At 42.4% G+C, this 25,718-nt stretch overlaps 2 protein-coding genes and 3 non-coding genes across 5 annotated transcripts in view; 4 read left to right on the top strand and 1 right to left on the bottom strand.

Annotated features, from left to right (window-relative positions):
• Positions 1-8,342, bottom strand: part of PARG (poly(ADP-ribose) glycohydrolase) — a 71,977-nt gene extending 63,635 nt beyond the window's left edge. Inside the window, exons 1-5 of the mRNA XM_028729245.2 lie at positions 7,760-8,342; positions 5,702-5,768; positions 3,733-4,734; positions 1,690-1,873; positions 707-829 (exon numbers count right to left, since the gene is read on the bottom strand). Coding sequence (XP_028585078.2) covers positions 707-829; positions 1,690-1,873; positions 3,733-4,734; positions 5,702-5,768; positions 7,760-7,982 — 1,599 coding nt within the window. The 5' untranslated portion in view covers positions 7,983-8,342. The remainder of the gene's footprint in view (positions 1-706; positions 830-1,689; positions 1,874-3,732; positions 4,735-5,701; positions 5,769-7,759) is intronic.
• Positions 8,343-8,509: 167 nt separating this feature from the next.
• Positions 8,510-25,581, top strand: LOC114597124 (mitochondrial import inner membrane translocase subunit Tim23). Its single transcript, XM_028729251.2, has 7 exons — positions 8,510-8,752; positions 10,251-10,309; positions 12,116-12,209; positions 13,481-13,565; positions 18,634-18,692; positions 20,282-20,392; positions 25,128-25,581. The coding sequence occupies exons 1-7, from the start codon at positions 8,644-8,646 to the stop codon at positions 25,241-25,243; spliced, it is 633 nt and encodes a 210-aa protein (XP_028585084.1). The 5' UTR covers positions 8,510-8,643; the 3' UTR covers positions 25,244-25,581.
• Positions 11,659-11,862, top strand: LOC114598271 (small nucleolar RNA SNORA74). The gene has a single exon (XR_003707011.1). It is a non-coding gene; the product is annotated as a small nucleolar RNA SNORA74 (small nucleolar RNA).
• On the top strand, positions 12,745-12,943 carry LOC114598272 (small nucleolar RNA SNORA74). The gene has a single exon (XR_003707012.2). It is a non-coding gene; the product is annotated as a small nucleolar RNA SNORA74 (small nucleolar RNA).
• On the top strand, positions 16,778-16,981 carry LOC114598270 (small nucleolar RNA SNORA74). Its single transcript, XR_003707010.1, has one exon. It is a non-coding gene; the product is annotated as a small nucleolar RNA SNORA74 (small nucleolar RNA).
• Positions 25,582-25,718: the final 137 nt, after the last annotated feature.

Raw genomic sequence — 25,718 nt, 5'->3', positions numbered from 1 at the left:
TGACACAAAGAGAACACTAGATTGACTACATGACTCATAAAAGCACCTCATATGCTTCTGAAATCTTCCACTGCTCTGTCTGTAATGTTCTATGAACCTCTCCAAATCCTTTCTACGCTGTAAAATCAACTGCCGTGAACCTTTGGGATGGGGAGCTATACTTTAAAAAATGAAAAGTAAGCGTGGAGTTACAAAAACCAATAATATCACCTCAAATTCTACCATAAGCCCAAGTAGCTAATAAACAGCTTCTAATATTTAGATATAATTATTTGGCTCAAAGTTTGTTCATTTGTTTCCCTGTGAAATAGAATAGCTTGGAACCATGGGTTTTTGTAGCCCATGGAAATATATTGGCATGCACCTACTATGTTAACTTTCTCAATGCAAGCCACAGTAGCGAGAAGTAAGGGTCGTTTATGGCAACTTTAACTTCACTCATAATACAAACACTTTATCAGTGCTAAGCAATGATATTTAAAAGCAGCAGGCAGGAAAATGAGCTGTCATTCTGTCACACAATTATCTGGATTCATACACTAAATGTAGTGCAACACATCACATGCATTAGAATAGTTATCAAACTTGAAAAAATCATCTAAAGCCAAAATAATTTATGATTATGAATTTAGAGCATATCTAAGAAACCTGGTGGAGTTTTTAGCCTGACAAAAGTTTTATTGCCCAGATTTTTAGCATGCCTCACCTCATCTTCTACAGGATATAAATTTTGTTCTGAACAAGGCATCTTAACATGCTTATTGTCCCACAAATCCTTATAATGTGTTGGGAAAGGTTTAGGCACTTCTCCTTCCTTCAAAAGATCTACCTGCAACAGAGAAAATATGTAAGGAGCAGTATATTAAATCTTACAAAAAGGAAGAAATTACCTGTGATCTTATCTGCAAGTACAATGCACATTAAAACTTAAAATACAATTACATATCCAAAAATACACAGGCAATAATGTCCAGTCTATGCAATATGCAGGAATTTGCATTACACCGAAATAAACATATTCAATACCATGCAAAAGTACAGTGGTACCTTGGTTCTTGAACTTAATCTGTTCCGGGAGTCCATTTTACTCCTGAAACCGTTTGAAAACCAAGGCACAACTTCCGATTGGCTGCAGGAGCTTCCTGCACTCAAGCGGAAGCTGCATTGGATGTTCAGCTTCCGAAAAACGTTCACAAACCATAACACTTATTTCCGGGTTTGTGGCGTTTGGGAGCCGATTTGTTTGACAACTGAGCCGTTAGAGAACCAAGGTACCACTGTAGGTAGTTCTAACTTAGGCTGCAATGTTATGCAGAGCTACTTAACAAACTGCTCTCCCTCTAAAAGAGCAAAGAGGCAATTTTGAGTTAAGTTACAGGCAGAAACGTGTTTAAGTGCCTGCCCTCCACACCTCTGTGATCTCACTCATCCCTTCCTGAAGTGGTTGTCCTTTTAAAACAAAAGATGGCAACAGGACATGAACATTTACACCTGTGTGCAACAGGTAGTTAGCCCCTAAATGCTACTCTTCTGAATTCTAGGGTCTACTATTCTCAAGGCATGGCGATCTAAAGACCTCCACAACCTGCTGAATCAATACTTAATCCAGACTTTATCAAGAGAACAATAACTGTCTAGCTTTAATTTACAAAGGAAGCTTTGCTGGTAAAGCAGCTTGGATTTTCATACTCTGATTGTCACTGTATGATTGGCAGATGGCCTCAAATGTGGCAGACGAGTCCCACACATTGGCATTCTTCTCATCTCTTCAATTGGTGTCCCAAACCATTTTTTATTAGTTGGAAGTGGAGGAGGAGTATATTTAGCAATCTTCCTTCCTGGTCGAGGCGGCTTTAATTCACATTGTTCATTCCTGCCATTAAAAGGAAAGTTAAATTATCATCTTAAGCATGCCTTTTTCAATGAACAGAGACTCTCGGTCTCAAACAAATAGTTTTTTTCTCTCTAGATGTCTTACTAACATTCAAAACCAGTAATGCAGTATGTTTGCATCATGTAAACTAGCCTGATGCTTTTTATTTAACAGAAATAATTTCATTCTCTCCAAAATATAAACAGAGGAACTATTATTACACAGTGGGGGCTAAATATAATATTCTCAGAGGCACTTATGCTCACCCCCTCCATAAAAATCCTTGTATTTTGGAGGGAGGGGAAGCAAAATTTGCACTGCCACACACACACACACACACACACACACACACAGGCTGAGCATATGAACATGCATATCATCCAGTAATGCATCATTTGGTAATACATTTCTTCTTGTCACATGACATGCAGCTCACAATTGCCTGAGTGAACCACCTTTCTTGAAAAGTACTGTGTTTGAGGTGATATCAAGTAATAGGAAACAGCTATGATGTTTAATGATGTTTATGATGTTTAATCTATGATGACTATTCCACATATCCAAGTCATCACTTGAAGTTTTTTAAAAGAAAATTAGTGTTGAGTGGTGGGTAAGGGGATTTGCTGTACACTCAAAAAGCTCACCTGCTGTCCTAAAACAATGGACACATGATAAACTCAAGTGAGCATATTCAGTTAATCTTGGGAGATGTTTGCAGGATACACAAAATTTATTCATTTATGAAAATAATTTATATACAGCTCTTCAGCAGGTAGCTCCCAAAGCAGCTAACAATTTCACACACGCACAACCCATAATGAAACAAATTAGCTCAGTTGGTTAAAGCATGGTGCTGATAACGCCAAGTTTGTGTGTTCAGTCCCCATATTGACAGGCTGAATATTCTTGCATTGCAGCGAGTTTGACTAGATAATCCTCAAGGTCCCTTCCAACTCTATGATTATTAACAATAATAGAATACCAACAGTCGAGCAATAAAAACCAGCAAAAGGGAGAAACATTCCATTCATGTGGAAATAAGACAATCCTTTAGATACCCTAGTCACAAGCAATTTAGAGCTTTAAACATAAGCACCAACACTTTCACATGCATCAAAGTGAAACTGTTTAGGACCTGTTGAGATACTATGATCCCTGTAATCCAGTGGTGGAAAATCTCCTGATCACAGGTCTAATTAGGAATGGCAGGAGCCCTAGTTTGGCCTGCGGAGCCATTTTCTTCAAGTCACTCCAACCTGTCCTACACCTGACATCCTATAAGACAGATGCAAGGCAGGAAAGGATATGACTCCCTGCCATAAGTGGGATTTGCAGGCACCACCAATCAGCAGATTGGTGATGCATGCAAAACCCTGTACCTTTGCCTATATGGTTTGATTTCAAACTGTACAAGCAAAGGAAAACATTCCAGCTGATAACATTGCTTCTGGTGATTGTCAGGTGGGTGGTCCCTTGCACTTGTCAAAATGACCCAAGGTGGGTAGAAGTCTGGATGATCCAATTTACCACCTCTGCTACAGCTGGTTCCATTTAGGCTCACAACTGTATTTTAAACAAACTGAAGTTTCTGATCAATCTTCAAAGGCATCCCACAAAGAAGGCCTTAAGGTAGTCTAACCTGGAAGTTACCAGAGCAGTTATATCTGTCCAGTAGGAGTTGTAGTTGCTGCACAAGCCTTAGCTTACGCAATAGCTCATGTTAAAGTAACACTGAATTAGACATGTTTTTATGTCTGATTTCACAGATGTAAAGTTTTACTATATAGACAAGAATGAAATTCTAACCGCAGTGCTACTTGAGTGCAATAGTATGGAAAGAAGAAGGGGAGACAGATTACCTTTTCTCCTCTGTCCTGGGAACCCTCATGAAATGGGAAGTAATTTTAGAGTCCTTCCTCCCACAATGTTTGGCACCTTTGCATTCTGATGACACAGCTAGTGATACCCCAGGTGATTCAGTGGGCGTTTCACCCTGTTTGACTTGATTATCCATCCCTTCCAAGTGGAGATTAAATCGAGCACCTTCACCTCTCCGGGATTGTGACTTTCTTGAATCCAGGTCAGCATCTGCCTTTCGAAACCGTGAGGATTTGTTTGGTGCTTTTGGCACATCAATGTCTTCTCGGTCCTCAAGAAGTGGACTGGTTTCTTCATCAGCCTCTGAGCCCTGACAGCTGTTTTTGGAATTATCTACATCCATTGGTGAGTCAGGTTCACTCTCTTTCTCAAAAGAAGGAGATTCCCCCCAGCATCCTTGATCTCTTTTCTGAGTGGCATACAAATCAGGTGAGCAAGCATCACAGCCTGCATCTGAAAGTGGGCTCTCAGGCACTACGTCCACCTCCTCTGACTCAACAGCTATGCAAGTTACATGCTCAGAGTTGTAGTTCTTAAACGGCTGCAAATTTTGCAAAGTTGCTTGCCTTTCCGGATCATAGTCTTTTGATGGCTGTTTTATATTTGCTACCTTCACAGGGCTGCCTGATGAAAGTTTCCTGTGAGTACAGTTTTCCTGATTTTCATTGCAACCCCGATGGGTCTGACTGCCAGTTTTATGTGTTTGATTAGCATTAGCATTTTTCAACTGGTCTCCAGTTTGGATTCCTTTCAAAGACTCTGCTTCTGAAAGCTGATCCCTACCTAGCTGCTCGGCTTCCCAATTACGCAGGGCAGCAGTCTGAGGCAAGGCCACATGCTTGGTATTCATTTCCACAGGTAATCTGGAACAGCCCTGCTGAAGAACATCCTCAGCATTTTTCACTTCGTGTTCAAAAACATTGTCTTGTTTTACAAATGTCATTTTGGGCTCTGCTTCTGTGCTGCAAGTTTTGTTTTGTGAGCTGTAAAAAGAAAAACAACACAAATACAAATAAAATGTTGACCCATAACCAAAGGTAAAACTGATGTTTATCTTCCCACAAATGAACGCTATAATAACGCTTCACTATTTTAATAAAGTTGTTGCAATTCTTTGAGTCGAAGGTAATTTTCTTCAGTAGTGGCCACACCACCTTCTTTAAAGTATCAGGCATTCCCCGTGCCCAGGGCTCACCAGCTCAACACACCAAGTTAAATTTCAGCAGCCATCAGAGGCAGGGCTCAAAAGAGCAAGCTCATGCACTGGTAACCTCAAGACTTGATAATGCAATGCATTCAATGTGGGGCTGCCCTTGCGCCTGGTCCAGAAGCTGCAGCTGGAGCAAAATGCTGCGGCTAATAATAATTTATTATTTATACCCTGCCCACCTGGCTGGGTTTCCCCAGCCACTCTGGGTGGCTCCCAACAGAATTAATGATAATAATAATAAAAAAGCAATTAAACATCAGACATTAAAAGCTTCCCTAAACAGGGCTGTCTTCAGATGTCTTCTAAAACAGTGTTCCCCAACCTTGGGCCTCCAGCTGTTTTTGGACTACAATTCCCATCATCCTTGACTACTGGTCTTGCTAGCGAGGGATGATGGGAGTTGTAGTCCAAAAACAGCTGGAGGCCCAAGGTTGGGGAACACTGTTCTAAAAGATAGATAGTTGTTTATTTCCTTGACATCTGATGGGACGGCGTTCCACAGGGCGGGTGCCTCTACCGAGAAGGCCCTCTGCGTGGTTCCCTGTAACCTCACTTCTTGTAGTGAGGGAACCGCCAGAAGGCACTTGGAGCTGGACCTCAGTGTCCGGGCTGAACAATGGGGGTGGAGACACAGTAAGTGTAGAATGAACAGAAGCGCCAGGCATATTTTGATTATGAGTCCTTTTCTCTCCTTTTGTTACATTCTGGATAAATAAATTACCCCTGTGTTCTGTTTTTACCTTTTTGACTCCACTGTTTTGGGTCCTTTATTCTCCATCCAAGAGGTAATCCTCCTTTGTTTGTAAACTAGAGGGGGGAAAGAAGAACCACATTACAATATATTGCAACAACCAGCTTCCTATTTTAAAACCAAAAGAGATACAATATTATATTTTATAATTGTCTTGGCATCTGAATTTTCTGCAAACTGCAAGCTTGTTTCATGGTGCTTTAGCTAACTCTGGTAAGTCAGTGAGGCATGCTCAAAAGGCAGCTGCAGCCAATCATAGCTTCCTGACAAGCATATCTGTATGATATGATAACAATAGGTTATCCGAGTAATCAAATTACTAATACCACCAGTTATTTAATAAAAATGTGTACTAGAAATGGCATTTCTTGGGTCATCTCTTCTCCAATTCTGTTCATGCTTTACTTCATGAAGGTAAAGCAAATTCAGAACTATTAAATCAGATGCTATTTGCAGGTTATTACTAAACAAAGTTGGATGAATTTATATGTACAATCAAATAGTTTGTACTATTTGAATTATTCAAAAATAAAACTGTCCAGAATTGATACAATGAAAGAGAGAAGACCAGTGCATTTGAAACAATGCCTTGAGAAACTTATGCAGAAGCTCCACTTCTGCTTCAAAAGGAAGCTCCACTCAAATTCTCTCGGACTCGCGCCTTACACACCCACGTGTGTATAATTCTGACACCTTCACTACACTGTATGGATTCCATGAAATATGTATGCCCTTGCCTATGAAAGCTCATGCCATAATAACTGGGTCAGTTTTTCAAGTGCCACAAGACACTTATGTCACTGTATACCAACAATGTATCCCTTCTCAGTCTGAGAATTTTTATTCACAACTTTGAGTTTTACTAAGCAACTTTCTTTGTACAGTGGTACCTCGAGTTAAGTACTTAATTCGTTCCGGAGGTCTGTTCTTAACCTGAAGCACCACTTTAGCTAATGGGGCCTCCTGCTGCCGCCGCGCTGCCAGAGCACGATTTCTGTTCTCATCCTGAAGCAAAGTTCTTAACCCGAGGTACTATTTCTGGGTTAGTGAAATCTGTAACCTGAAGCGGATGTAACCCGAGGTACCACTGTACTAGATAGTTCCTATCTTTCATCAATCTTGATCAAATAATAATTATCTTAATACATTCTGGCCTTCCTAAACACATATTACCAGGGCCTCAACAACTAATCTAAGATGCTAAAACAATCAAATTCAGAAGCATACCCTTTGTTCCAAGTACTCATAAAAGTTGCAGAACAACATTATACAGAACTGTGATGCCAATAAATTGACTAGTCAAATACTGTTGTCAGTTAATTCTTGTCAAATGAACACCAAAGCAAAGAATGCTTTTATATGGCTTCTCTTTTAATTGCAGCATATTCTGTAAAGCGGAAGTGACCATTCTTCTTAGATGGAGCCACTGTCATGTCAAACTATGACATTATAAAAGCAGGACAATGATTTTCAGTATTTAAAGGTAATGTGACAAAAGCATCAGAACTTGTTTTAAATTACTGCAAGCGACCATGCCGTATCTGCCTACTTTACAGCCCAATCCTACGCACGTTGAGTAAGAAACGAGCATCACTTTATTCAGTGGGCCCGTTTCCATCAATTGGTAGAGCACAAGACTCTTAAATCCCAGGCCCGTGGGTTCGAGTCCCATACCGGGCAAAAGATTGCAGGGGGGTGGGCTGGATGACCCTTAGGTTCTCTTCCAGTTGCAGCACATCTCATGGACCACAGCCTTAAACCCAAGCGTGATCCTGACATAAACGGCTTGGAAGGGCCGCAACCTTTCTCCCAAGCAGAGCACAGGGATCAAGGCTGGCACCGTAAACCCAAAAGCTCTTGGCTTTTGGGTGGAGAGCATGAGGGCAGCTGTGGCATTGGAACCCCACGCAACTGATGCGCGGGGGAAATGGAAATGCACACACCCCTTTCCCCACCCCCAAGCAAACCAGATGAGAAAAGCAAGTGAGTAAGAAGGGCCTTTTCCCCCTTCTTTTTGTAGAGAAAGCATCCCCACGGCGATGCAAACCTTTGTTCCCCACTGTGACTGCGGGGCTGGCTTTGCTGCTGCTGGACCTTTGCTCCCTGCTGAAGGGAAGAGGCGGCTGCCACTGGGTCACTTTCCTCTTCCAGGAAGGGGGCTGCGCTTCTTCTTCCGAGCCGCTGCTGCTGCTGCTGACGCCGACGGCAGAGGGGGCGAGCGGGGGGTCCGACCTGATCCTTTTCCTGGGGGCGTCAGACCCCGCACTCATGCTTGGGGGGAGCAGCACCCGCCCTCCGACCCTCCTCCGCTCGCCTCACACGCCCCGGTGGAAGTGGGGGACGACGACGACGACGACAGGGTCACCACCGGGGGGAAAGCGGGCCCGGGGGCGGCGAAGGGGCTCCGTGAGGGGGGAAGGCGACGGGGAAAGTTCCCTTCCACATTCTCCCGGCTGAGGGGAGCCAGGCCGGCACCCGCACGCACGCCGGCCCTCCCAGCCGTTCTGAGGGCTTCTTACGCCGCTCGAGGCTCCGCACCGCTTCTCTCCCTCAACCCCCAACGACTCCCCGCCTCTCTCGGGCACGCTCCTCAAGCTGAGGGACCAGCCTTCGTCGACGGCCTCCCTCTCCGACCGCCGCTTCCCGTTTCCCGGCCGAGCCGGAAAGCAAGAAAGCGCCGTCGTAAAGCGGAACTAGAGACGCACGCGAAGCAGCCTCGCGCGCCGGCGTCGCGGAGTCGCTTTACGTCAACCGCGGCCTTGGCGCTGAGGAGGTCGTCGCGCTCTCCTTTCCCGCGCCGGCCTTGAGGGAGGAAGGAAGGAGCGAGCGAGCGGGCGCCGAGGGGAAAACGTCCATTAACCGCGGCTGCTGAGCACGAGGAGGGGGAGGGGAGAGGGCTGCTGAAGCCCCCCCGGCAGAAGTTCGTCCTCCATGGAAGGGGGAGCCGGGAACTCGAAGGGCTCCGGGCTCGGCGGCCTCTTCGGCGGCGCGGCGATGGGTGGGCCCGGCTATTCCCACGCGGACCTGGCCGGAGTCCCACGTGAGTGTTTGGCATGGGGAGCTTCTTCATTCGTTTCGGGCGTCGGGTTGGGGGTGCCCTATTTTATTCATCCCTCTTTTATAACAAGTGATGCGGGGGGGGGATTAAATGATGATGGTGACGATACATTGGCAGGATTATTGTAATAACCTTCAGTTTTATAATAGTACATATTTAAAGTAGATGAGTAAATGAGCAAATTAAGTTAATTTGGATATGCAGAAGATGATAAAAATAAATTTAAGGAACCGCAGAAAGAAGGGGAAGGAAGTCAGGCTATGAAATGTTAAAATTAGTGAAATGTATAAACCTGAAAAGTACAAATGAAATTTTAAAATAATAACAAGCAGCTTTGACCATAGAATACAATCAAATAAAAGACTTAAGACTTAAAACTGACCGATGTGGCGGTGTGGAATTCTACCTTGAAAGCGTAGGAGGAATGTCACATAGGATTGAACAGAAGGCTGGTGCTCTTTCTTGGAACTTGTATTAGAGCCTCTCTTTTATTTTCCCTACTGTGCAGTTTTGTACATTTGAAAGCAAAGGAAGTCTGTGTGGGAGGGATGAAGGTGCTGGCAGGCAGGTTTGTGGGGCTGCAGCTCATAAAAGTTGTGAAGGAGGGAAAACAGCTTATCTCTTCCAGGTGTATTTTCAAGGTCATGGAATGGTAGAGTTGGAAGGGGGTCACAAGGGTCATCTAGTCCAACCCACTGCAATGCAATGATCTTATGCCCAATGTGGGGCTTAAACCCAAGGCCCTGATATTGAGTCTCATGCTCTACTGACTGAGCTATCCCTGTCCTGTAAGCATCTGTGGTGTTTCCACCAGGCATGAGGCTTAACGTGGTCCTTGTTTTAACTTGGGTTTGCCAGCATGATCAGATGCCTCCTTTCTTAACACGAGGGATACAAGTTTTAAGGCCTTGACACAGTCAATGGTCTATATAACTTTTGAGCATTTCAGAAAAAGTATGTTTTCCTGATGTTTTCCTGCATGTGGCTTTTCTGCTCAGTTGTAAGTAGAGTTTCAAGGTGATATTCTACATTAACACACAGATTTCTTAAGTGTGACTACTTTGCCTGAAACTCGTGTACTGGCTTTTCTCTCCTTTCATTCTCCACACTGCTCTCTTCTGTACTAATCAGCTTCATAGGACTGGCATGGCTCACACTATGAATATTATTTCATTGAGTAGGGTTTGCTTGGTAGACATTAAGCATTCTCACTTCTCTCTAGTCCTTGTATTTGCTGCTGCATTGCCAAGGATTGGTGTGTTGTCTGAATCAGCTCATGTTTTTTTCTGGAAGAGCTCATATGACAGTTCTAAGACAGTCTAGCTTAGCATTTTGTGCAACCCAGGCCACAATGTACATTTGAAAGTTAACACTGCTTTAATTTTTCATCTTTTTCTGTCTTAGCTCTTTACTGTCATATGAACTTTTATATCTAGTTTTACTGAAATTTATCTTTTGTTTTATATTTTATTTTTTGCAGTGACTGGAATGAATCCTTTGTCTCCATATTTAAATGTAGATCCCAGATACCTTATACAGGTGAGATGTAAATGCTTGTTCAAATTATATTACTATAAAGCTACAAGTGATTGCTAAATGTTCATTTAAGAAATTTATGTAAAGGTTATGAGTATATGTATGTAAGGTAAAGGTAAACCACTGAGCCTCTTGGACTTGCCAGTTAGAAGGCCAGCAGTTCAAATCTGCTCAACAAGGTGAGCTCCTGTTGCTGTGTCCCAGCTTCTGCCAACTTAGCAGTTCAAAAGCACACCAGTGCACGTAGATAAATAGGTACTGCTGCAGCAGGAATGTAAACGGCGTTTCCGTGCGCTCTGGCACTTGTCACAGTCCTCTGTGTGCCAGTAGTGGTTTAGTCATGCTGGCCACATGACCCGGAAAGCTGCAGAAAACCACCAGCTCCCTCGGCCTGAAAGCTAGATGATCGCTGCAACCCCATAGTCACCTTTGACTGGATTTAACCATCTAGGGGTCTTTACCTTTTTACCTATACAGTAGTACCTTGCGTTACGTAACCCTCTGGTTACGTAAACTTCAGGATGCGAACGCAGCAAACCCGGAAGTATTTGTCTGGGTTTTGCCGCATGCACAGAAGTGCTCTACCTTGCGCAGAAGCGCTCTATCGCACCGCGTACATATGCAGAACAGTCACCTCCAGTAGTGAAGACCTCGGAATCCAACTTGAGCTCTGGAATGGATCCTGTCCACAACCGGAGGTACCATTGTACATGTTTAAGTAGATGTTGGCCCAGTTAGCCATGGTTAGTCCTGGAAGGTTAAACCACAAGCACAGATTCTACAAATGTGCTAAGCCAAACCACAACTTTGCACAGGAGCAAATGAGACACTTGTCACTTTGGAATCAACCCATGCGCAGGTGAGGTCATTGTATAGTTCCAAAAAGATTTTGACCAGTTTCATCATCAAGTGCTCCAAATTGAGGACGGCTCCTCTCATATTTCAGTAAATGAATATGGATAAATGGATAAACCTTAACAGAAGAGTTAAGGTTCTCTGTTAATTTTATTCATAAATGATCAAGTCAGTGGGCAGTGTGAAGGGGCCCATTTTCAAACAGCACCAAACAGTTCAGAAAGATAAATATATCTAGATGTTTAGCCCTTCTTAAGCATGCACCACCCACTCTTACAAGCTAGAAGATAAGTTGGGAGCTCCCTTTCACAGGGTTCAAACGCGCAGTGTCCACTTAGTGTTCAATTGCCTCTTTGCCATGCTTGCTCTTAACAATCTACAGCCACACAGTCCCAGCTTCTTGCAGCTTCTAGGTCTGTAGGCTAGTATGGGCAGAAACTAAGTGTGAATTCTCTCTAATCTGGGAACCAGTGATACAGAGAGTTTTGTTTCTAAACTCCAGTGGTGGTCAGCTGTCTTTGTCATCTCCATGTCTGTGACAGTGTTACACTGCTGGAAGATAAAAGTACTGTCCATGTTAGCTGTCTATCAGCTCCTCTGTTCTGGAGGCAGCTGATACCAGTGGGGGACAGTATTGTGCTTCTTTGAGAGTGTGCTAAGCAGTCAATATCCTGCTCAGTGCTAGACTAGAAGCTTACACACATGGTCAACATGCAATGGCTTGAATTTCTGCGGTAGATTTATTTACCATGTATTATTCTCTTATGGACCTTGTTATCTAACCTTTCATTTGAGCACCTGATTAGCTCAGAGATAGCAAGGCTCCTTATTTTTCTCTTAAGTAACACTTTTACATAAATGTCAACACAGTCAAACGAATGTATTGCACCTGTTTTTATAAAGCAAACGAGTTTTTAGCCACAATTGTAATTTAAAAGGATATTTCCGTTTCAGGACACAGATGAATTCATTTTACCCACTGGAGCTAGCAAAACTAGGGGCAGGTTTGAGCTGGCATTCTTTACAATTGGAGGATGCTGCATGACAGGTATGGGTAACATTTAATTTATATTGTGATGTTGTTCTGTTTTAAAATGGATAGAATTTGTATGTGTGTGGGTGAGTGTAGTGTATAATAATATATCCGTAATGTATCAAATTTAGCCAAGTCTCCAGTGACATACTTCTTGTCTAAAACAAGCAACACAAACTTGAGTGCATTATAGTAGCAAATTCTAGATGGGTAGTGTGTTAATCTTTTGTAGCAAAAGCAATAGTCCTGCGACACAACAGAACAGAGTCTTCTAGCACAATTGAGAGTGTCAATGATTTACACTGTTTTCACGGTGCATTGATTTCCAGGCCTTGTGATCTAGGTTGTATCTCTCCCCCATTTGCACTGTTGATACTTTTTCCGTAAGCTTTGGGCAATTTATTTTTTAAACACCATTCCCTTTGAAGGCTTTTCTGGACATAATCATCAAATTGTAACAACAGTTGCAAGGCCTTCTTTGCCAAAAATGAATGATGGAACATTTGAATGAAGGTTTGGGATGTTTGAGACTGTTGTTGATTCCCTAAATTTCAGCGGTAGTCAGCTGTCCGTGTCATTACCATGCCTGACAGTGTTACACTGCTGGGAGATGAAAATATTGTCCAGTCTGTCTGTCATTGTCACCGTTCTGGAGGCATTTTGGCAGCAGGGTGGGGCAGTGCTGTGCTTCTCTGAGAGTGTGCTGAGCAGTTAATATCCTGCTCAGCACTAGAATGGGAGCATACACATCAGCTGTCTATAATGGCATTCATGTCTGCAGTATAGCATATGCTGTTTAAAAATGGCATTTGTGGTTTTTCTGAACATACAAACTTTGCAGTTTTATAACAGGTTATCGAAGATTCTATGCATAGACTAATAGATTTTTTTTTCTGATGTGGCATGATTTGGTATTTTTCCATCTCACTTTCCTACATCTTCTAGGGGCTGTTTATTTTCCCCCACCCCAAGGTAGAGAATACAGTAGGTAATTACTATGGGGTGTGATGGTACAGGAAGGGAGAACATAAGAACAAAAAATAAAGAGCAAAGAAGGATTGGGCAAGTGACTCACGCAGGCCACATTCACTATTTTGCCTGTAAAATGTAAATTGCCTTCAATAATACAACATATGCCTGTTATATCTGCTTCAGTAGAAGCGTACCATTATTATAGTTTATTTTTCCGTAGACTGCATGTTTAATTGGTGAGCTGTTTTAATCCTTACTGGAATGTGTGTTCAGTTTTCATTTCCTGTGGTTAATCCTGATGTCCTGCCTTTTAGGAGCTGCATTTGGTGCACTAAATGGCCTGCGACTGGGCTTGAAGGAGACACAGAGCATGGCTTGGTCTAAACCTAGAAATGTACAGTAAGTACATAATTCCAGATACTTTTCAGCTTTAAAGGGTTGCTCATTTTTCATTTTGTTTTCAGAAGAGTTCATAAGTATTCATGGTCTTACAGCCTTCCAGATACTTATTTGCTTGCTTGCCTTGAATTTTGACTTCCTATAAGTGTAAGTGAGATATCATTAAATTGGCCTTTAGTGCAGTCAGGATAAAATTACACTTCTGTGTAAGTCTTAACTTATAAAGCCTTTTGTGCCCATAAAGCTAAAGGACTAAATACCAAATCTGGGGTGTTTTAGTATTCCTGACAGCGGATTGTCACTGCCCTGAGTTGTGTGAGAAGTCTTGAATTAGGATGAGCTCAACGTGTGGTGGTGATCACTTCATTAATCTTAAAAAGAAAGTAATTATTTCTGAGGAAACACCTTTTTGTTCTCTTTCTATCCCCTCCTATCAATTTGTGCATGCTTACATTATTAATTAATTAATTATTGAATTTATATACCGCCCTATACCCGGAGGTCTCAAGGTGGTTCAGAGAAAAGATCAACTTAAAGAACACACACACACATATACACACACACACACACACACACACACTGTAATCAAAATAATAACCCAATAACACACACTCCCCCCACCGAAAAAGAGCCACATTTTAAAGGGCATAGGATGTCAATACATGCACATATTCACTTAGTTTCTATAATATTTTCTTTCAAATGAGATTTCTTGTTCTTTCAGAGAAATCTTGGCCAAAAACAAATTATGCTGGACATAGAAGATTCAAATGCATGATCCTATGGCATTTTAAAAAAAATGTACAGTGGTGCCCCGCAAGACGAACGCCTCGCAAGACGGAAAACCCGCTAGAGGAAAGGGTTTTCCGTTTTGGGGGCGCTTCGCAAAACGAATTTCCCTATGGGCTTCCTTCGCAAGACGAAAGCCCATAGGGAAATCTCCAGGACAGCGGGGAAGCGCAGCGCGTCTTCCCCACTGTCCTCGGACCTCCTCTGAAGGCTGGCAGCGGGAGGAGGTCTCTCCGCCCCCCCGCCAGGCTTCGGAAGGATGCTCCGAAGCCTGGCGGGGGGGGGCGGAGAGACCTCCTCCCGCCGCCAAGCTTCGGAAGGATGCTCCGAAGCCTGGCGACGGGAGGAGGTCTCTCCGCCCCCCCGCCAGGCTTCGGAAGGATGCTCCGAAGCCTGGCGGGGGGGCGGAGAGACCTCCTCCCGCCGCCAGGCTTCGGAGCAGCCTTCCGAAGCCTGGCGGGGGGGCGGAGAGGTTTTTTAAAAGTTTCGCTGCCGCCCGCCAGCATTTTAAAATCGCCCCGGACAGCGGAGAAGTCCCCCGCTGTCCCGGGGTTTTTTAAAATGCTGGGGGTGGGAAGAAAAGCCCCCCCCCCCCAACCTTCAGAAGAGGTCGGGGGACAGACTGTCCCCGGACCTGGTCTGAAGGCGGTTTCCATAGGAACGCATTGATTGATTTTCAGTGCATTCCTATGGAAAACCGTGCTTCGCAAGACGAAAAAATCGCAAGACGACAAAACTTGCGGAACGGATTAATTTCGTCTTGCGAGGCACCACTGTATATTGAACAGATTGTTATGTAGAAAGATGGCAATCATTAAATCCTTTAGACCAGCAGGTGGCAGCAAACTAACATTAATGTTCTACTGGACCTTCAGGAAGATATGCTGAAGGTCAATTATCCCAGTCACTCCATTCTTAGCAGTTGCAAGGATAAATATTCTCCACAAAATGTGGCTCATATGTGGCCCTCATTTGTAAAACTGTTTTAAAGGAAAACTATAACAATATAAGATTTATGTATAATCCTTTAATTATCCATCTGTTAGTACTTCTTATTAACATTTTCTAGAACAATGGGGGTACAGAAACTGTTAACATTTTGGTGCATGATCCCAGATGAAACACATACCTTCAGAAATTATTATTATTTATTTATTTATATACTGCAACATCGTCACAGAACTAGTGAAGATAGGTTTCAGAAAAATGGCAAGTGTATCCTACACAATAGGGAAGTTATATGTTCTCTAAACTTTGATAACCCAACTGCCTCTCAGAATCCATGACATACCCTTTTCCTCAAATCATCAGCAATTCCCTTCTGATTCTTTGTGATTCTCAGCTCTGTGGAACTGCTGCTGCTATTGGTCTGCCTCCTATAGCATCCATACTGGATATAACAGTTGCCTCCCATGTTTCTTCCGTTTACCCCAGTTATAGCAATATTCATTGCTCAGACATCTTAACTCCAGATTCTGTTAAAGTATGGTGAATTAAAAAAGGACACCTTGGCCTGCATTAACGCAATTGGCAGCCCACATTACCTGAATGATCAGTTGAAGTATATTCTCCCATTGGATTTCCCTAGTCCAAAAAATAAGGCTCTGTGCGAGTATTCAAGCTACAATGACTATACAGGTATGTAGCTCACATATTACATGGGGGTTACGTTCCTAGCCATTGTGTGTATAAGCAAAATCACATAAAGCCAAGATCCCATGGAACCAGGGCCTCTGCAAGGTGGAGGTCTGCTTGCCTGGCTATGGGGAAGAGGCACGGGGACTCTGACAAGGTCCCAGGGCCCAGTAAGCGCTTGCCCGGCTTTGGGAAGGAGGAGGGAGAGCTCTAGGACCCTTCCAGAGCCATAGCACCTCCTTCCCAAAGCCTGACGCCTTGCTTACCTGACTTTGGGAAGGAGGCGGAGGACTGCTCCACCTTCCCAAAGCCCGGTAAGCCCACAATTGAAGCTTTGCGCAAGAATGTGGGGAGAATAAATAAATAAAGTGTGTTTCCTTTGTGCTCCATTTATTATTCCCCCTTCCCCTCAAAGCTGCAATTGCATAAGTAAAATAAATGTAAGGTGTAAGTCACCTGTACAGCATTTGCTACTGTGAGTTAATGAATCATCAATTTTATAGCAAGTAGTCCTGAATCTCCTGGGTTAGTAGAACCATAAAAAAGAAACAGAAGGGAAATTGGCATGGGTGTTCATTCAGCACATGTGTGCGCAAGTCCTAGCAGCTAGGCAGGATTGTAATAAGCAAATTATATGGCAGTTCTGCTTGGGCACAGTGGGAAGAACATCTTTCGATTTAGTTTCACTTTTCTTGCTCTCTGTAAGGTGCACAGCATGCTGTGAGCAGATGAAACCTTGCACGCTCTGAAAGGTACCTTTGTCTCCCGTTCATCATTTGTCCCTAGGTTCCAGCGGTAGTCAGCTGTCTGGGTCAGTATCATGCCTGTGACGGTGTTACACTGCTGGGAGATAAAAGTACTGCCTGTTTTATCTGTCTGTCACTGTCTCCGTTCTGGAGGCAGCTGACACCAGTTTGGGGCAATACTGTGCTTCTCTGAGAGTGTGCTGAGCAGTTAACATTCTACTCAGCACTAGTCTGGGAGCATACACACTTGTTCAGCATGTGATTTTAATTTCTATGGTAGAGGATGTTTGACCTTTTCCCCCCTTTGTTTTTATAAAGTTTATAAGAAGTGATATTTAAGGATGTCCAAATTAAAATGTGTACAATTTAGCACTTGGATTTTTGCATGCTTAACAGTCTTCCAAAGGACAAGCTTCTTAATGCAATCTAAACTATTTGGGCAGTCTTGGTATAATGTCTTCTAATAGCAAACTCTCTTGTTGAGTGCTGACAGAACTGTAGCCAAATCCAGGCTAATGTAGGAGCATCAGCATATTCAGGGGAACTCCCAAGGCTTGCAGAGGTAGGGAAAATGAACAAGAGCACTCCACACTGCACTGTGATCTCATTCTTAAAATATGTAGAGCAGTGTACTGGTAAAAAATGTTAATCTAGAATTGACTCAGTTAACATGGTTGCCTTTGATGAAAGCACTTTTCTTTAGAATGTAAGAAATCAGCCTTGCCTTTTGATTTAAAGAATTGCTTGATGAATAAATTCAAATCAGTTGTCTGTCTTGGAGGGGGAAATTATCTAGCTTCAACAGGCTCCCAAAGCTGTTTTCTGAATTCAAGCCATAGCGGAAGGCGGGAGGAGGAATTGGATTATTAACGCACTGTGCTGCATCTTTAGTAGCTACCTATGCATAGAAATACTTCTTCATTCCTAGGCAGCAGTCACCCCATTCAGAATTTTCAGTCCTGATTTCAGCTTCACCCAGATATGGTTGCTTCTGGAATCGTGTTCTAATGACCATTTAATTGATATATTAGAACTAAGAAAAATGTCTATATAAACATGTGCTTTGGGTAGTTCATTTAGTTTCTGTCCCCTGGAATCTGTTCAGAAGCTTCAGTTATTCAGAGTAATTAATGGGGCAGAAATGATTATATTATGCTTCATAGCCCCAATACAGTGCTCTTCATGCCACAAGGCAAAGCGCTTCTGAAACTGAGGGACTTCCAGAGGCTGTTTTTGAATTAGGTACACGGCTCTGGTATTTAAAGGGGTGGGGAGATAAAAAGAAAATTCACTGTGGGTATGATCAAGCCGTTATGCACACCTTAACTAATTATTTGGATCACAACCCATGTTTTGTGCACTTGCTTTCTTCAGAACCTGAAACATGCTAAGTATGTTGGCCTACAGAAAAATCTATGGATCTACTTCTTTAAAAAAGAAGTGAATAATAAATCTTTTAGCTAGGATGCTTCTGGAAAAAGAAAACCTGGGGAAAGTATTGCATAACACTGAGCTCCAAATTTGCATTTGAGTTACATAAACGTTTTAATTAACCTTGGCATGTAGTGCCACCTGCCTTAAAGCAGAGCAGATTTGTTAAAAAATGCAAGTGAATTTAACTTGTCCTTTCAAGTTAGGTTCCTATAGTAAAACCTGTATTGCTGGTGTGCTAGAGATCAAACGTTTATACAGCATTTGCTTTCTCCAAGTAGAACAAGTTTCATTTAAGCTTTCCCTTTTTCACTCTTGCCTTATGAAATGCATGGAACAGATTCTAGGACAGAAGGCGTGAGCAGAAGAAACTTAAGTTGTCTTTGGTTCTGTTTAGGCCTTGAAAACAATATAGTATATGATAAAGCAGTACAGATCAATCTCTTTCTCTCATTACTTCCTTGTAGGATTTTAAATATGGTGACAAGGCAAGGGGCATTATGGGCCAACACTCTTGGATCTCTAGGTAAGTAAGTTTGATGTGTAAACCAAATCTACGTGGGAAATGTCAACAGGGCCTTGCAAAGGCCCGGGCCAGGTAGATAATGTGCCCGCCGCCCTGGATGCCAGGGAAGCTTTTCTCTTGTGCTGCCAGCCATGGCCCCAGGGAATCCGCCGCCTTTGCGCCTCCACGGTCGCCCCAGTGATTGTGAATATGCTGACTGAGGCCCCCTTCGGAATCGGAGGCTCGGGCCGTGTGGCCCATATGCCCCCCCCCCTGTCTGGGTCTGAATGTCAATATCATTCATAGTAACTCAGTTTAATTTTTCAGTAAACCTGGAAGTCTACTAGAATTAGAATGGAAGTTTTGTCAAGGATTCTGGCTTCTTCGGGTTTAGAAAGTCATTGCACTGCATTGCAAAGCATAAAATGAATCTAAGGCCTGCTTGCCTTCCCTTAAATGAGATTTAGAGGCCTGAAAAATCTCCCTTTGTCACAGAAGACTCTGGCATCTTCAAGGATTCCCTCCCCGCTTTCTGCCCGCCCCCATCAGCAGAGAAATCATAGATCATGGAAAATTGCCATTTGAGCTCAAAGGTCCCAAAGTTCAAGATTCCACCCTTGCAAGTGATACATTAACAGACACTTCGCAGCTGTGTTTGTTTTCTTGAGTAACATTTCCTTGTTTGTCATAGTCCTTTACCCTGACCTGTCTAGTGACAAGTCTGCAAATATTTTAGAATTCAGTTCCTTTCTGGGAAGAGAATCTTCAGTTGTGGGCTTTGGGATGGGTGGGTGAGTGTGGCTCTACTTCCCAACCAAAAGACAAATTCAACTGCCGTTCTTAGTTTCCAGTATGAGATTAGGAATGGTTTTATAGGATGTTTAAAAGTCACCCTTTTGAAATAGTGTGAAATAAGTTTTTCAAAAGTTATAGTGGGCCCTAATCTTTTTCAGCTGTGTTGCTCTTTTATGTTCAGTATTTGTAAAACATTGCAGGTCTGCTCATTTGGGTTTGCTGCTGACCACCCTTGTATAATACAACTGAATAATCTTGATGGTGCTTTTCAAAGGTTTTGGCCCCAATTGATTGATCTTTGCATTTGGCACTTGTGTAGAACTATTCAGCTGATCCAGTTGAAACACTTAATAGCAAGTTACCTTTCCCTTCAGAAGCTTCAGTGCTTTCATGTCCCCTGGATCTACACATTCTGCCATTTCTTTACGTTACAGGGCTGCATTTTGCGTCTCTGATAAACTTACCTCCTCATTTCATCATCCAAAGTTAACTAAGTTTACAGAAAGGTTTCATGCCCTCTTCTCCCCATTGACATCGCTCTGCACACGTCTATACGCTGAAAAGCCTCTCTGGATGGCCAATGGGTACTGCTGAACAACATGGAATGGTGCTACTGGGGGTGAGAGGGTAATGGGAAACTTTCTTTCATTGATCTTAAGTCAACTTCCTTAAAATGCAAGCTCAGTTTTGGGCACTTTCCCTAAGAGAGAATGAAACTGAGACCAGAATCTTGCTGGGTTATTCTGTGTTGGACATGTATTGTTGTTGGTGGGTGTGGGTGTTTGTTCTCACTGTCGACTTTAATTGAATTCCAGCACTGCTGTATAGCGCATTTGGAGTCATAATTGAAAAAACTCGAGGTGCAGAAGATGATCTGAACACAGTTGCTGCTGGGACCATGACAGGCATGCTGTATAAAAGCACAGGTACGCTGGCAAAATTACCTTTATTGATTTTGGTTCTGCGTACAGGAGTTGGGTCAAAAGTAAGCTTATCTGTTCCGTGTGTGCTTAATGTCATGTTTAGTGACTTGTGGTTATATATTCTTAAGAACAAGGCATGAGCCATGTGAAAACTCAGTTTCCCTTTTCCATATGCATTAAACCTTTGTCTGAAATCCTAATACAAGGGCTCTGCCTTTAATGAGTTCTGCCTTCTGATTAATGGTGATAGAAACTGTTAATCCAGAGCTAAAATAAACAAACAGTTCGTAAAATAGAAATGGGGGGTAAATATATGAGAGAATGCTTTGTTTTGTGTGGTAATTTTGAGGGTTTTAAAATTTGTCTTACTGTGATAAGAGAAGACAGAATAAATTTAAATGTGAGAAATGTTCTAAATATAGACTTTAGCTTTTTGGTGTTGTGGTAACAGCAGATTACCCAAGTAATTGAGCTGCACAGTGCATATAGTCTGAGAAATGCATTGACAATGAAAATGACACCAGAATTTGGTCATGAAACTCCATAACAGTTCTCTGGCAGTTAGCTATAGTTCATCCAGAAACAGTAAGGATTAGTGTAAAAAAAGACATCCTACAATTTTAGTCCGACAGGATAGCACTATATAATAATAATAAATTTTATTTATATCCCGCCCTCCCCAGCCAAAGCCGGGCTCAGAGCGGCTAACAACAGTAAAATGATAAAACATTCTAAAATCATTTCATTATAAAATTAATTCAAATCAGATTAATCGCAACCATTGGGTTAGAGTTCTGTGAGGATTGCCAAAGGAGGGTGTCAGTCTGTGCCCTGGCCAAAGGCCTGGTGGAACAGCTCTGTCTTGCAGGCCCTGCGGAAAGATGTCAAGTCCCGCAGGGCCCTAGTCTCTTGTGACAGAGCGTTCCACCAGATCAGAGCCACAGCCAAAAAAGCCCTGGCTCTGGTTGAGGCCAGCCTAACCTCTCTGTGGCCTGGGACCTCCAAGATGTTTTTGTTTGAAGACCGTAAGTTCCTCTGTGGGACGTGCCAGGAGAGGCGGTCCCATAGGTACGAGGGTCCTAGGCCATATAGGGATTTGAAGGTTAAAACCAGCACCTTAAACCTGATCCTGTACTCCACCAGGAGCCAGTGCAGCTGGTATATGTAAGATGATTCACTGTAGCTGGAAAACATCACTGATAAATGATATTTGAAACACACCAAAAACTCTATGCTTCCCCTAGGAACAAAGGAAGGGTTGTGCAGCCTTAGGTTATATACCTCAGAACCCAATGCAAAAATTTATTCCAAATTCTCAAGTGGAAACAAATATGTTAAGAGACATTTGTGCTGGCATAATAGATCTGCTGTGTGTGCAACAGTTACAGACAACACAAGAGCTGAAGAAACTAGGCCATGGTTTTTTACACGGATTTTAACACACTGGAAACAGTAAATAGGAAACCAGTTTATCAATTGTAGAGCGGGCTCCTCTTTAAAAAGTCTGTCCATCTTTTCTAGCTAGAAATATTTACCTGAACTTCTACCTACTACAGCTGTAATAGATCACTCTCCAGGTCCAGCCTTGTCCAACATTATCATAAGCAATAAAGCTATTTGTTCTATTTGTTTCAACATTAGTTAACTTTCAGGGCTCCTCCCAATTTTAAATGGCAGATTTATGCTATTGACACAGGCTACTGCAATTCTGAAAGCAAGACTTATCTTAGCAAAGTGCCATTAGATTAAATATGACTAGTATCGGAAAACCAATTGAAATTAGTGATACATTAGCGAAAAACATGAAAAAGATCTGTCATCATTTTTGAGTGCCAAAAGTACATGGATCTATAGAAAGGAAAAATGTATTCAAATCTTGGTTTGTGCTTATTAAAAAGTTGGCCACTTTGGTTGTATTTCTATGAACAGTCTTTGCTTTTTCCAGTTAATAGTCACTGCCTGTTGCCTTCTGTCTGCCATATAAATTAAACTCGGAAGTTAGAGTAGCAGCAGGATTTGGAAGGGTGTGTGGGTGTATTTCAGAAACTAACTCCCCTGGTTTGGAAAATGAGGCATTAAAGCTGAGCAGCCCTCTTTGTCTCCATTCTCCCCCAAAAGATTGAACTGGGAAACCTTGGAAGCTACTTCCCATGTAGCAATAGATTCTTTCAAGCATGTTTAGAAAGGTTAAGGAGCATGAAGATTTAAAGCTGAGACGTGCGGTTTGCGGAAGGGACAGTTGGTATATCTGAGCTTTCTTAGTATAACTCAAAGCTCTTTCTGATAATTCTGCATGAGAACTTGGAGAAGGAAAGCTAATTATGAGGGAAACCTAACGGAAATTAAATCATCATTACTTGGAAAATATATTTGTGGAACCAGAATGTGTGGTGCTTTATAACTATGCCTGTATAATTGGCGATCTAATGAAAGAGTTTGTACTGGTGGCATTATTCTGGATATATGCAGGCTAAATAGAAACAAGCAATGGCACAGGAACCAGCTAGGTTGGGTTTAACGGAGGTATATGGAAACCTCTAGGTTTTTGGAGTTTGATAGCCCTGCACAGCAATTGGTCTTTTATTTTAGAAAGTGGATGGTTCTTGTCTGACATGCTTGGAGCTTTCATCAGGCTTGAAGCTGGGTGTTTTTAGCTTTCTCACTTCTTCATCAGTGGAAATGGCATGATTTGTATTGAAAACCATTTGGTTCTGTTCATATAGAGTGGGTCCCACCATTGTCAAGAGTACAGTCCCAATAGATTATAAATTTAAAGCATGCTACGCCTGTAGGCTAGAATGACCTGTTTACTTTGTTGTTGTTTAGTCGTGTCCGACTCTTCGTGACCCCATGGACCAGAGCACGCCAGGCACTTCTGTCTTTCACTGCCTCCCGCACTTTAGTCAAACTCATGCTGGTAGCTTCAAGAACACTATCCAACCCTGTCCCAATAGATTATAAATTTAAAACATGCTACACCTGTAGCCTAGAATGACCTGTTTACTAGAACCATCAGAAAACACAGCACTTTTTACATTTTTGCACAAAATGTTTTACATTAGAAGGCTGATTTATGTAACAAAAACTACCATGAAATAAGAGCAGATGGTATGCCACCCACACCTGGTATGAAATGCAGAGGTGTGTGACTTTGCATTTACTTTATTTTTAGCAATCCCATGATTTGGAGGGGGGATTTCCAATGGCAATCAGGAAGCTGTCTCTGTGGAGGTGCCTTATTATGGCAGAAGTTGGTACTGGATAGGCCTTCCCAATTGGCAGGCTCTGTAAGTGTCTGCTTTCAAATATTGCAGCCTGCAACTCTTTTAAGTCATGTTTTGACATTCTCCTATCTCAACATGTGTATGTAAGAGAAAGATAATGACAGCTGCTTGTTTTGGGGGATTCAGTAAAGTGACTTGCTATCCAAGGCTAGCAGAATTGACTTCAGAGGAGGGACAGGAGTACATTTGCCTATCACTTAGCAAGCAGAACTGAAAAGGGTCAGGAGAGTTCCAAGCCCTGTTATTCAAAAGGCACTCTTTCTTCTTTTTGCCAAACTTGCTTTTTAAAAACACACACACCACGTATTCACCTTGATGTGAATATTTTCAGGCAGGAAAGGCAAACACTGCCAGCTGTGCAAATGCAAACTGAATTTCACACAAGTGACTTGGTTGTACGTTGGTGCTTAGTTCTGCTGTTCTCCTTTGGGGTGTTCCATAGCTGGGTATTGGACAACTACATTGCAGTGCAAAGCATTTCATTGCAGGGCTTTACACATTATCAGAAAAAATGAGAATTGGTTTTCATCTCCATGAGCAAGTTCTTCTGGTGTGTTACACCGGAATTAAGCCCAAACTAGACTAGCTTTCCCCCCCTGTCCTGCTTGAAAATACAACTCTTAAAAGAGTCAAGACTGCATTAAGTGTTCTGTTGTAGTTCCTGTTATTTCATGAACTTTTAGCTATATCACATAGAAAGTCACGACACAAAAATCCTGTCACATAGCCCGTTGTAGGCTATATATATAGATGGGATTTTCTCCCTGCTCAACATATTTTTTTATCTATCAGTACAAAATGTAATGGTTTTGCTGCAAACTGCTTTTTTTCTAAGGCACTGGAAATGACAGTCCTCGGTAAAACAAATCTAAACCTATAGAACGGGGATTCTGGTACCATAAAACTAGCTTTACACTAGCCACTAGTTAAGTATAATTTCCATAGTGGTAATGTTGGTAGTTTATTTTACCAAAAACAACCAAGGTTCTTGTGGCACCTCAAAGCTTAACAAACGTATCACGGCATAACCTTTCATGGGACTACACAGTCCATTAAAAAAAGTCTTTGAAGTGCCACAGAACTATTATGTTTTCATATATTCATATTCCAGCTAGGGCTGAAATTTAATATATTTGACCCTTTTCTGTATGTAAGTGGAATTGTTTTTTCTTCTTCACACCTTATGTCGTGAACCTAAATGTAGCAGTCATTGGGTCTGTGAGTTAAGACATTTAAAATTTCTTCCAACTTAATAAGTGGCTGAGCTTGTGAACCACTGTTTTAAGAAGTTCCCATTGAGGTGTGTCAATATTTTCCAAAGCAATGGCAGTTTTTGTGATCTGGGGTACTGTGTTTTTACTTGTACAAATGTTCTAGTACGGCACAGCCCATGTGACTAAGCCCCTGACATTTATTGGCTGATCTCTTTTCTTTACTGCTACTGTTTTCCACAGGTGGACTACGAGGGATAGCGAGAGGTGGCGTTGCAGGACTCATGCTCACTAGTCTCTATGCTCTCTACAACAACTGGGAGCACATGAAGGGCTCAGTGCAGAGGCAATCACTCTGAGCAGCATTGAGAACTGAGAATCTAAACATGTAGTGCAATCAGACTTGAAACCTTTCAGTACAGCATGGAGCAGAATGGAAACAAAGACTAGAAAACCTCACTGTGACATGTTTATCAGAAGCGGTCTATCCTTCCAGCTGCCAGATGGTAACGTGCTAGTATCTGTGAGGGTGTGATGAAGTTGTCAGCTGAAGATCTTGTTTTGGCAGCATGTTCACTTTTGCCTGGGCTAGTTATTTTATTTTACATAACCCAAGTTAATTGTCTGTCCCGTGATGAGGTTTATGTACCTATACTGTTGCTTGATTTGGTTCCAATAAAAAGGTTTTGTCCCTACAGCTTTTGCCACTTCTTTAATCCTCTGTTGGTAATAGGCAACTTGTTTCTTGTAGCAGGTAACTGTGCCTCAGTACATTAGAGTGATTTTACAACTTGCACAATTCAATTCATTTGCTTTATAGCTTCTCTTCTGAAT

Source organism: Podarcis muralis, chromosome 6 (genome assembly GCF_964188315.1).
Source record: "Podarcis muralis chromosome 6, rPodMur119.hap1.1, whole genome shotgun sequence".
Taxonomy (NCBI): Eukaryota; Metazoa; Chordata; class Lepidosauria; order Squamata; family Lacertidae; genus Podarcis; species Podarcis muralis.
This window is presented reverse-complemented; position numbering and strand designations above follow the sequence as displayed.

What these genes read in the sequence shown, in the direction of transcription:
- LOC114597124 (XM_028729251.2), top strand. Translation starts at nt 8,644, where the DNA reads ATGGAAGGGGGAGCCGGGAACTCGAAGGGCTCCGGGCTCGGCGGCCTC. An exon ending in TGGAGGATGCTGCATGACAG is followed by an intron (nt 12,210 to 13,480) that starts GTATGGGTAACA and finishes CCTGCCTTTTAG; the next exon opens with GAGCTGCATTTGGTGCACTA. An exon ending in CATGCTGTATAAAAGCACAG is followed by an intron (nt 20,393 to 25,127) that starts GTACGCTGGCAA and finishes TGTTTTCCACAG; the next exon opens with GTGGACTACGAGGGATAGCG.